The sequence below is a fragment of the Hetaerina americana genome, unplaced genomic scaffold (genome assembly GCF_022747635.1).
Source record: "Hetaerina americana unplaced genomic scaffold, ioHetAmer1.1.p SCAF_1, whole genome shotgun sequence".
NCBI classification, from domain to species: Eukaryota; Metazoa; Arthropoda; class Insecta; order Odonata; family Calopterygidae; genus Hetaerina; species Hetaerina americana.
The window spans coordinates 11,161,445-11,173,572 of NW_027286069.1; the positions used below are offsets into that span (position 1 = coordinate 11,161,445).

Here is a 12,128-nt window from a genome sequence, read left to right on the forward strand (position 1 = left end):
AGGCAAATAATTTGAATTAACGAGCATCTCCTTGGATAATGCACTATTATTTGTGGAAAAAATATAATCTTAAGCAGTTTTTCTATGATATTTATTTATTTTTTAATATTAATCAAAATACTGCATTTTTGGCCTTGTTTCGCTAAGCTAAGTTTTTTAACTTAAAAATAACAAACATGCAGTAGCGTATCAATTGTTTATCTTAAAGATTTTTTTCCTGACATTCTTTGCAGGATAAATAATGCTCTTTAAAACACTCCTCAGGAATCTGGGCAAGCGCAACTAACAAAATATTTTTGTCTTTGAAGCCATCAATTTGTAGAAAAAATGTTTTGCATGCATAAATTTCTTGGAATTTATGTTCTTTCAATGTTGATACCATGCCAATTATTCCCCTGCCAATAGTGTTTTTCAGAAACATAATTTTAAAAAATTTTTATTGGTTCATCAATTCTTATCTTAGTTTTGACATTTTCAGCACAACTTGGTAAAGTGAGTGTAGCATTTGTGTAAGGCTTTAGGTTTTTGCTTTTATAGCTTGAACCAATGATGGCGTGGCTGATCTTATGAAATAAAGTGGACCTTCTAAACATTGAAACCCTTCTTTATGTAAGAAGAAAAGTAAGTAATAAGGTTTCAGTATAGATTATGTGGTACCATTGAATATTCATTCATTGTAAGAGGGGTTACGTAGGCTGAGAAGAATTATTAGAACTCACAAAAACCAATTTCCAATAATCCTCCTATACCTATGTAGAGCCTTGAACTCATTCTTATGCAGGCAAACTAGATTATTTTTTGGATTTTAATCAGAGATGTCAAATAGACATTCTAACATAACATTTTAAAGCTGTATTTTAATATCTTGAATCTTTATTAATTAGCAAGTAGGTAATTGTAGTAACTTCCAAGAGGAGAAACTTAAATAGTCATGAAAATAAGCTATGGATGTTTCCCTTAGGAGAATTTGTAGATATGTATGTCGTGTTAGCTGAATGAACAATTTACTTCCCCACAGCTTTACTCTATGATTCAACGTGTTTGATTCAGCATCAAAAAGAATGATAATGTTGATTTAAATCTGCCCTGGAAGGCCCATATTGCAGAGTTTAATATTCTACTCCTTTCATATTAAGACGGGTGAGTATTAAGAACATGTGAAAGAGGTATTTTGCGTAGGTTATCATTTGAAGATTTTTTCTCATGCCGAATGCGATATTTATTTCAAATACCGTGTTTTCATTGTACAAAATAACGACTTGTCCAAAGGAGATCATGGGGAAATAACTTCAATGCCTCTTACAGTAGATGAGTGCTTTCATTTTTTCATACTCGTATCTGAACCATTGTATTAATTCAATGATTTAATTTTTTTAATGCAGTACAAAAATGTTTGATTGGAATTTATTTTAGAAGGATTCCTAAAATGATTTCCGTCGAGCATAAATATTAATCAAAATACTCTAATTACAGGGGAGCACAAATATAGCATAAAAATAATAATTTAATTCACTAGAAAAAATTGTAATGTACAAGTACAGTCAACATCAAAGCTTTGAAAAATTTCCAAATAATTCCACATTTACATTATATTTCGAGATAGTATGTAAAATCTTTGTTATAATAATCTTTGAACTTTCTTAAAATGAATTCTGAAGTAAGTAGTGCCACAGGCAGTTTTTATGACCTCACCATTAGTAGCCAAGATGATCGACTGTGCTCATTACAATACCTGAAATTGAATTTTAGGTTTTCCATGAGACTATTGCTACAATACCCCATTATTTCAGCAGAGCCCAAAATGATACAACAGCAGTGCTGCTAATGGCCGCTGGGCTACAGTAGCAAGACACTGGTAGGCACATATATAGGGATAGAGCCTTATCCCACCCCTACAACCATTCTCAAACACATGAATCATATTGAGTTTTTCCTGTTCTGTATGCCCTTTTCCCCTCATTTTTTTGTGGTGACTTTTCTTAAGACTGGTGGTTTGAGGCTTGGCCACCAACTCCCTTCTTTGTTATCACTGCTTGTTTGAGTAAACTGTTTTGCCTGGATAATTTAATCATTGGATTCTGTCAGTATTGTGTTGCCTGCAGAATCCTGAGGTTAAAATTTCAAAAAAAAATTTTATTGTAGAAACTGACATGCAGCAAGTGTTATGAAATCCCGTAGTTACCATGTATGGAAAAGTGCAGTTAAAGAAGGTTTAGAAAATCAGGTTCTTAATTAAAATACAGGAAAAAAGAAAATTTTTAGGTAGTTCAATTTTTTGGAAATGTCCACCAAACTCGAGGCATAAGGAAATAATAAAAGAATGATAATCCTAAGAATTATGGGAAGCAAGGAAAATTTAAGGTCAATATTAAAAGGATGATAGTGATACACATTCAATGAATCGCAAGAAACAGGAGGGAAGAACATGCATCAGGATTATAAGGACCCCTTTAATTATTAACCTTAAACTGCAGAAAAGACCAACACAATGGCAGCTTTTCTTTGAAATTGATGGATAATTAAAATGATCGTGCAGTTTTCCTCATCATCATTTCAGTATATACTGCATTCAATTAGTATATGAAGTATTATCAATCCCAAGCCAGAAAGTTTTGTTTGAGGTTAGAGTTTTGTTTTGTTATTATGAACTCAAGGTCAGAGTCATTTACCAAGAGGAGTTTTCTACTGCAAGAGGATTGGAGTTTTAACTCTGTTCGGTGTGATGATTTTAGGGGCCAGAGCCAGGAAGAATAGCCTTTCATAGTGAAATAACTCCCAATCCCTTGGCGTGGGTCTCATTGTGAAACAAATTATCACTTTGGTGGTGTGGCTTGTTTTGAGTAGCATGACTCTGCCTGCAGAGCCATGCCACTTTCACAGCAGCAGTTAGTCCCAAAAATACCACTGTGCTGGGGATATTAATGTATTAGAAATCTGAACAGCATCATACACTTACTCTACCCAACCTGAAATAAAGATTTACTCTTCTAGTATGCAAACAGGATTGGTAATACCACATATATTACTATTGGTGTAGATCAGCATAGTCCAAAAATAATAATAAAAAAGTAGTAATAAAAATATATTTTTTTAATCCATGGCATTATTACGATGTTAAAGCCTCTTTTCTGGAGCATTTCTCAAGCCTTAAAGTTATTTTACTTGTCCCCTAAAAATATTTCATAGTGAATGTCATATAAGAAATTTTAAATCAGATGTTCTCCTAAGTATAAACATGATAATAGTTGGAATAGATCAATTATCATTAGAAAACTTTGAGAATATTACAGAATGAAAGATCCTACATATACTTGGGCATGAACACAAGGTTTTTGTTCACGTGCAAATAGATGGGAGTGCTGCTTATTTTAATGTTTCAATTTAAAGGAAAAATGTTCTAGTATAGCAGATATTGTCTGGTACTTTGTGAATTCTGATTGAAAAGATGACTTGCCACTGACAGTGAGCCCTGGATCCAATTCGAGGTCATGAGGATAAGGTTTGCATATGTAGGTGACTAGAGGGAGTACTATTTATTGTACATTGTCAATGCAATTTTGCTCTTTTTATCTCAGTTCTACTTATCGATGTAATGACATATTGATGTAAGAAGCAAGTCGATTTTTTTATTTTAATGTGTGGCGGAGGACACAAATTTGATGAAAATGTGTCATTGAGGGGAAGCTTTTTCTTTTGTTCTTTATTCTCTTGTCTAAGGTTTGCAGCACTCTGTTGAATCCTAGGTCCAGTGTTGGCATATTTACTGCCTCATTTTCTACAAGATGTTGTATAGCAACTTTTGTCCTCTTTATCTCCCCAAAGATGCTCATCACGATGCTTGCTGGATCTGTGCAACCTTTTGCTTCTATAGTAAGGTAGGGAGAGAGACCTGGTGGAAGTGAGTGGAGTAACTGAGAGAGGGAAGGGGTCAAAGCTCGCAAGAACGGAATGTTCGTCGGGAGCAGCGACTGAGGAAGGGAGTGGGGGTTATTACCCACTTAGTGGGGGCAAGGTTATTCCTTGGATAGGATGGGACCACTGTGTTATAGTATTTTTGAAATGAGAGCTGGAGTTCCTCCCCATTCTTAATCATGGTGTCTATCGAAATCGACGATGTTTGCATAGGATGAGGATTATGATGGAATAAGTGGAATGGGGAAAGAGGGAAGCAACCGAGGAAGTGCTGGGCATAGTGGGGGAGGAGACAGGATTATTGGAAGAAATCCAAAGGAGGCGGGAGAGATGGATTCAGATTGCTTTGGTTGGGAATGAAAGATAAATTCTGTAATAGAGGGAAGAAATTTGGTTAAGCGAAGTAGGGGGAGGAATAGGATGGGCAGGTTAGACGGAATAAAGGGAGGAAGCAAGTGTATGGAATTAAAGAGGGACTTACTATAGTGCCCGATTTGTGTCCATCTAAATCCTACCTTAACCAGTTGAATACCTATAATAAATATTTGAAGATTTCTCACATTTCCTTCATCCTTCCCTTCTTTTTGCACAGCATCTCTTTATTTGTCTCTTTCTAAGAGTTTTCTCTATCATTGTATTTCATTAATAATTTGGAAACTTCTTAATTTGCAGAAGAATCTTCGATATGTTAACTTTCATCGTCGTGAAACATTGATCTTTAATTTTCGGAGCTGGCGCAGTGTGGCTTGCTTTCTTTCAAATGGCATAACAGCAGTCCTATACCATGACCAGCCAACTGGCTCATTGCTAGAAGCTTATTACTTATTACAAGTGAGGTTATTCTTCTTATTCTTTCACTACTCCAATATCACAATTTGAATTCAGCCTAAATGCTTGTTAATCATCTCCACGGTTGCTGCAATCACAATATTCTGCCAACCATTTTAACCATGGGAGGTGACCATTTAATTATCAGTCGTCAGTGTCCACAACCGTCTATATTCATAACTCTTAAATTATTTAATAAACCATGGTGTTGGTTTATTTGATTCCTCTTCCTGAGCCACCGCCGAGGTTAGCGCTTGAACTATTGACCTTGAATGCAGCATACCCAAAAATGTTGAATAATTTAATATACTTTTCAAAATGGCATGGCATTTAGTTTAAATGATGGCACATGCACATATCTCTTGAATTGTTTTTCAAAGTCATTTCCCAGTTTAACAGGTTTCCGATCAATGTTCCAAAATGCCACATACATGTATGCAAAATGAATTATTTTAAAACAAGTCAATAACTTTTCTGGAATACCTCAGGAGAACGATTTAGTACTCTTAAAAAATTTAAATATTCAACAGAATGACTTTGATTAAAAAAGAGGCGAACATAGGGGATTAAAACAAGGAAGGTTTTAGTGTGAGCTGTCCCTACTTTTAAAGCATTCTTTTTCCTTTAATTCCTAATAAGAAGACGATATATTTTTCATTCGTTTACAACGCAAACAATAGACATAGGCTGTGGTATAGCATTCAATCAGAACAAAAATGGCATCGTTTTTTTGGAAGACCCGAGAATCCTTCACGAAACATAGTAACTATATTTAATCAATGAAATATGCGCGCACGAAAGTGACCCATACATTATAAAAACATGGGATGAAGAAGTTCACGAAGATGCCATGAAATAGTCTAGAAATACGTCTTAAATTAATTTCATTATATCTTTAAAAAATATTATTATTTGAAAATCAGTAGAAGTGGTCACTCGATGGCTTAATACGGGAATGGTAACCCCTAGCCAAAGAATATATCTCGAGTTTCAGGATTTCCCAATCTAGAGATATGTTCCACTTCTGCATTTCGCGTAGTAGGTACCCTGAAAGCCAGGGTGGGCGTCGGGGTATGATTCAACACGTCATGCAACAACAAAAAGAAAATTTTTCATAACATTTCCTCGAATGAGCGAAACGTATTTCTCGCATTATTAAGCAAATATATTTTTTTAAATTTGAAATCAAATTCAAATTTTAAACTTTAAATGAAAGAAAATTTAAGCACAATTGCTGACTGTATAGTTTTCATTCACGAAAAATATATTAATTGCAATTGCTTGCAATTAACATAAAATATGCTTCCTTAAAAATATTCCCTCTGATTACCACTTCCACTTGGAAATTCAAATTAGAAAGACCACTTAAGATAAGTATGCGCAATTGAAATTTTAAATTTGATGTGCCGTACTTCTAGTTAAAAATTAGCCAATATTAGCGGCCTGACACGGCTCATGATATTCAGTTCAAGTATGAAAATTATTTCAGTACGTTTAGAAATAGACGCGAAGTATGAAAATATACTTTCGTAGTACATTGCGTTGTGTTAGCACGTTGTATTTTAGTAAATGTGTAAAGGGGCTTCTTAGGTTAAATAATGTTTTGTCGCGTGGGGAAAACTCTCTTCGCATTCTCGCAGATTCCTTTACCAGGCAGTGCTCAATCAGGTATCCTTCCGTTCGTCTGTTTCCTTTTCATGATTTAGACAGTTTTTATTAATAGTAGTTTCTCTCTAATTTTGATGGAAAAATAAAATGGTGAAATACATACTTAAGCCTTTTAACACATATGCCAATTTGATATTAATATTGTCAGATCTCGGAGGTAGGGCGTTGAGAAAACGTAGTGTTGGTTTGGAATGGTCACAACCGACACAAAACAGTTAATATGATGTTGATGAGTAATACAGTATTATCCCTTTTCAGTAACAGTTCGATGTTTGTTTGCGCAAACGTCAATGGGTATTGATGGCTACATAAAAACTCGAGAACGCATAAAAGTTCAATTTTTGAATCTTGCTGATAACTTCAGATCTAAAATGTTGGAGTTCACCAACCCGACTTCGAACAATATGATTTTCACCGAAGATCTCAAAAGCATGGTCCATTTAGTCGAAAATAAGCCAGAGGATGTTGAATTGCTACAAAATATGATATCAAGGTATGCATTGCTAAGTTTTAACATCATACTCAGGACTTCCGACATTACAGGATGTCTTGATGAAAAATTACCAATTGTTCATTTTTTGCCTCAATCGAAAACATATATTGAAGTCATCGGTTGGGGTTTACGAAACTACTGTGTCCAAATTATTCACAATAGACTAAACAATAAATTAGTCGCAAGTATTATTATCATTGCCAAAAGAACAGAACAAGTCAGTACTTTTTCTAAGTGTACACCATTGGCATGCTTAAAATGAATTCCGAATTACCATAAAATGAAACATCAAAATAAAATACAAAGAAAATATAAGTAAAGAAAACTACGAAGTATCATATCTGAGGGTATGTGGTCATGAATGATAAATGAAAGGGAATTTTAATTAAAGAACACCATCAAATTTATTAAGTAAGTCGCTGTAATTAAGAAATATTGATCCTTAAAACGTTTTGGTTTTAAGCATCAATTTTTTGAAGAGGCAGTATATGCGGATGGTCTTTCATGCTTCAGAATCTAAAGTTACCTTTCATTGAGTGTTCTTTCTCTTTATGTCTCAATTTTTCATCAAATGGTCATCTCCATTCTTTGGTGCTTTAGTTATTTAGCCAAAAGTTAGATATTTTTATCATTTTTATGTGGATCCATTAAATAAATATCACAGTAATTTCGAATTTTTTTCAGTATCTTTAATTCTTTTCTTATGACATGATTGTTTTTTTGATGGGCATTTCAGTGTTACATTGTTTATTCTTTCTTGTTTTGCCAGTAATTTATTGAAATTGCTTTCACAGCTCCATGAGCTATTAAAACAAATTCCTTCACCAAGCCATATTATAGTTATGCCTTCCCATTTAATATGACCTTGGTGTGGTAGGAGGGGTGCAAATTACACTAACCCTTGGAACTGTCTTCATTGGAACAATGATTGTTGCTCCAGTCAGGATTACCTATGCCAGATAACTCAAAGGGTGGGAGCCAGACAAAGGGTAGTCTGTGTGGCATCTGCTCATCAGTGAGGAGACTAAAGGTAACTGACCTAAGTAGGAAGGTCATTTAAAGTGATGGTGTCTTACTAAAATCATAGTTGAGAAAGGCAACGGGAACCACCTCATACTGTAAGATAGTTACAAGGAATATTGTGACAATGGTGAGAAGATGGGAGCTAGAACAAACACATGAAGAGAGAAGGGGTGAAAGGATGAATAGAGACGTGGGTCATTGAAGAAGTCCTTGGGAAGAAATAGAAAAATTGTTTTGGGTAGATTTTTTTTATTTTTCAAAAATCTCCTTTCAGCTCAGTACACTTTTCCCAGGATTTCTTGAGTACAAGCCATCCGAAGTGTAGGGTTTTGGAGGGTCCTCAAAACTGACATTTGTGCTGGTTTGATGGCCTCCTTGCTCAACCTGGTCATTTTCCGCCAAGCCATTTTTTCAAGTTATGAATGAAAAATAGTCACTGAATCTGGTGAATAAGTTGGATGTTGTAATAATTTGAACTTAAATTCCATAATTTTTGCCATGAAAACTATGCAGGTATGCACCTGAAGGAAATGTGTTTTCACCCAATCTAAATGAAAATGCACATATTACTTTTGTTAGTAGTACCTGCTCTTTTTTGGGACAGCTTTTTTGTGCGTCATGCATACCATGGATGTTGAATTATGAATGTAATGAAAGCGTTTTTAGTAATTGTATGTCTAATTTCCACTGCAAATCCTGCCCTATGCCCATAGGCAGTAATGCCCTCTGTGTCTCCCTTTCCATTTCTGAACTACTGATTCAGTAGCAATTCACCCATTATGGAAGAGGCCCTAAAGTTGCACATGTAATTGATGTTGTAACATCCACCTTCAAAGCCTTTTTTTATTATTATTTCTAGTCTATCATCTAAAGAGATATTTTTATATTTTATAAGAAGATAAGTTGAAAGGGTTTGTCCCTTCTATATTTATTTTATATTATTTTGCCTTTGTGAATTATTTCAAATTATGTATCATAGTTTCTTACACATGCCATATCGCTCTGGTGGTATTGATTACCTGTATTTATCAAGATTATAAATAGATTAATGAATATTAATTATAGAGCATCACAGCTCTCTCATTGTACCAATAGAAGCATTTTCTCTAATTTTCCAACACCATAAATTATTCCCAACCTGTATTTCTATGATTATATACACATCTGATTAGCACCATCCAGCCAGCATTGTGAAAGATTCCTGTAGGAGCTGTGATTTAGTGTTAAATTCTACTCAGTGTTTCTTATTAGTGATTGAGTTATGCCTTGTTAAAAAATTATGTTTTCAGGTTCAACCGTCAAAATAAAGAACTAAGGTTTGGAAGTTTTATTTTTGGCCCTGTGGTTATGAGAGCATTTCACTATCTCAATGCTCCGCAGGTTGCATTGAAAGTAAGTTTTTTAATCATTTACCAATTTTCACAACCGTCACCATGAATGAATGATTAGAATATTTTCCTTATGAATAATTAATAATTTAATACCTTTCAGCTATTCAAAGACCCAGAATTGGATGGATTTTTCGATCAACTTGTGAGCTACCAAGTACTCATGGACCTATTATACAAAAATTCAATGTATAAAGAAGTCTTAGAAGTATTTGACATAATCCAGGGCAAACAAATACATGGTCCCAAATATCCAAAGAATGTTGTTATTTTAGCCATGGCATCATGCTACAAGATGGTATTATTGTAAGCTTGATATATATTCATATATTTATATGATGCATGATATTACACATTCTTGGTTATTTTTTACAGAATACTAAAGAATATTTGGACTATGCAATGAATGCATGGAAAAAAATGCTTGAACTTGGCCACACTCCAGTGAGGAGAGCTGTGACATTTGCGGCAGCTCTTGCGATTAACCAAAACTCGCCACACATAGCTCTAGAGATTTTATCATGCACGCAGCACCCAAATTACATCACTGTCAGAAATCTTAAAGTAAGTTCTCCGTACAATTTCAAACATAGTGGCAAACCTGGCATGAAAATCATTCGGCACTCATCACTTTTTAGGTAGCTGCTCTAGCTGACTTGGGTAGAGCCTCAGATGCCCTGCCAATATTAAGACATATAATTGAAACCGATGTTCCTGAGCAGACTAAGCAAACTTTTACTATGGATGTGGTATGTATTTTGATTATCCTGCTTCACATTGTGTGGAAGCTTGTACTTGCTTGATTAAATCCTATATTCCACTTTTCTTACAGTTTGACAAGCTAAAGAGGGCGGTCAATGAAAATGGAAATCAAGATTTAGTAAAGGAATTCAGAAATATAGAACATTGTTTGAGAGAAGGAGGCCATATATCTGATAAGGTAAAGTAGTCTCAGTCTCTTACTTTAAATATAAAATCATAAATGTGTTTTTGAGTTCATCATGTTGCTAATAAGAAAAAAAATTTCTCATTTGTGATTCCCAAAATTATCACTGGACTTCAACTCAACTGTTGAAAATTTAAAATCTTTTGAGTAATCAATACATTTACATTTTTTCTGAAAAACCTACTAGTTTGAAAACTTGATCGAAATACTTGTACTTTTGAAAATGTTGGTTACATTCAGCATGTTCTATTTTGGAGGCTGAAGTTGGCAGATGTATGAACAGTGAATACAAATAGCAAGGTGTTAGTGTTCAAGGTGCTAAGTTCTTCAACACTGTAAATAGAAACAACTGCCATGAAGATTTAAGACACACTTTTGTGCAGTTAGCTTTTAACATTGTACATTCATACCTTGTTACATTATTCATACGCATACTTACAGTTTAATATCAAGATACAATTGGTCAAAAGGCCTAATTTTAGGCTACCATTTAGGAAGCCAGGATCTATTTTAGTGTTTTCTTCCACTTTGCTCTATCCTTGCATATTTATTTTGTATCTCTCACATTCATGTATGATTTTGAGTCTCTTCACTATGGACTACATACACCTGTGATTGCCTCTAGCCCTTCCTTCCAAAACTCTGCAAAACAACCTAATGCTCAACCAATGATGCAACAGTGTGATGAAATATAGGTCATGAAATAAAAGATATGCCAAAAGACAGCCAAGACCTGAAGGTTGGTTTGATAGGTAAGGGTAGAGCTCATTTAGTGCTAAGCCCAAAAGCATGTGCAATTCAAACATCATGGAAGGTGGACGAGTTCTTTTTTATGTGACAATATATATTTTGACGACATCTGATGGGATAACACCAGTAGAAGTATCAAAGTCAAGTGAAGACTTAATATTTATTTTTTGATGGTCTCTAGTATCAAGGATGCAGAATTTAGTGTGCATAGAGAGGGAAGTAAATTGGATATAAATACTACTGAATCCTACTGAGCTGTATAAGAACAAAGTAAAAGTTAGTTAAACATTAGACTCGTTACAATAAAATATTTGTAAAATATAGAGGGGAAAGTTGGTTTTAAGTCAAACTGCTAAATTTGTGGCTTGTAGGTAAACTCATGTAACATTTGTAGCATGATTTATGTAACATCTTTATTATTTAAAAAAAATTATGGCGCTACCGAAAAGGTCCAACAAAAAGGCAATGTGCAAAGATTGAAAGTTAGGAAATATGAACAATTTATATGGCAAAAGGAACAAATGTGAAATGAGTTTAAATGGTGCGCGTAGTCATTTCTATAGTTAGGAATACATAAATTAATTGTCAATGATAGATAAAATATACCATTTTTCTTTTCTTTAAGGTTCTTGATGAACATCTTTGCTCTGAAATAACTGTGCCAAACTTACCTGGACGCCAAATGGATGACCGGAATCGAGCAGGCTTCCAGGATTCTTTGCATCAGAAACCTCAATATAATTATAGAAATGCTCCACCAAGACATTACAGACAAAGTCTTAAGGATATGGAATGATAACTGTTTATCTCATAATTAAAATGTAGTAAAATATTTGTCAACCAATGTGTTTAATCTTCATTTTTCTTAAAAAACCTCCATACCAAAAAAAAATCTGCCTGGTTGAATGTTGTGTTGAGAGTTGAACAATAGAAAATATTGAAAATGACATATAAAGCCTTCAAGGACAACTCAATGACATATCTTCTGTTTTTAATCTATACTTCCATATGAAGAATATGTCGGTACAGAATTCTTTAATGACTTAGCAACATTCTTAAATGATAGGTATTTATGTACGAGTTATGGTTGTATATTTTGTAAGTAAAAATGTTGAACATT

General features: G+C 34.2%; 1 protein-coding gene across 1 annotated transcript; it reads left to right on the forward strand.

The window, feature by feature from the left end:
* The first annotated feature begins 6,261 nt into the window (after positions 1 to 6,261).
* LOC139700041 (pentatricopeptide repeat-containing protein 2, mitochondrial-like) lies at positions 6,262 to 12,128 on the forward strand. Its single transcript, XM_071598505.1, has 8 exons — positions 6,262 to 6,408; positions 6,667 to 6,901; positions 9,214 to 9,316; positions 9,416 to 9,610; positions 9,688 to 9,876; positions 9,951 to 10,061; positions 10,145 to 10,252; positions 11,634 to 12,128. The coding sequence occupies exons 1-8, from the start codon at positions 6,339 to 6,341 to the stop codon at positions 11,802 to 11,804; spliced, it is 1,182 nt and encodes a 393-aa protein (XP_071454606.1). The 5' UTR covers positions 6,262 to 6,338; the 3' UTR covers positions 11,805 to 12,128.

Excerpts from the sequence above, each read along its gene's own strand:
- LOC139700041 (XM_071598505.1), top strand. The coding sequence starts at position 6,339 with ATGTTTTGTCGCGTGGGGAAAACTCTCTTCGCATTCTCGCAGATTCCT. Across the intron at positions 6,409-6,666 it reads ACCAGGCAGTGCTCAATCAG|TAACAGTTCGATGTTTGTTT; the intron begins GTATCCTTCCGT and ends ATCCCTTTTCAG. Across the intron at positions 10,062-10,144 it reads AAACTTTTACTATGGATGTG|TTTGACAAGCTAAAGAGGGC; the intron begins GTATGTATTTTG and ends CTTTTCTTACAG.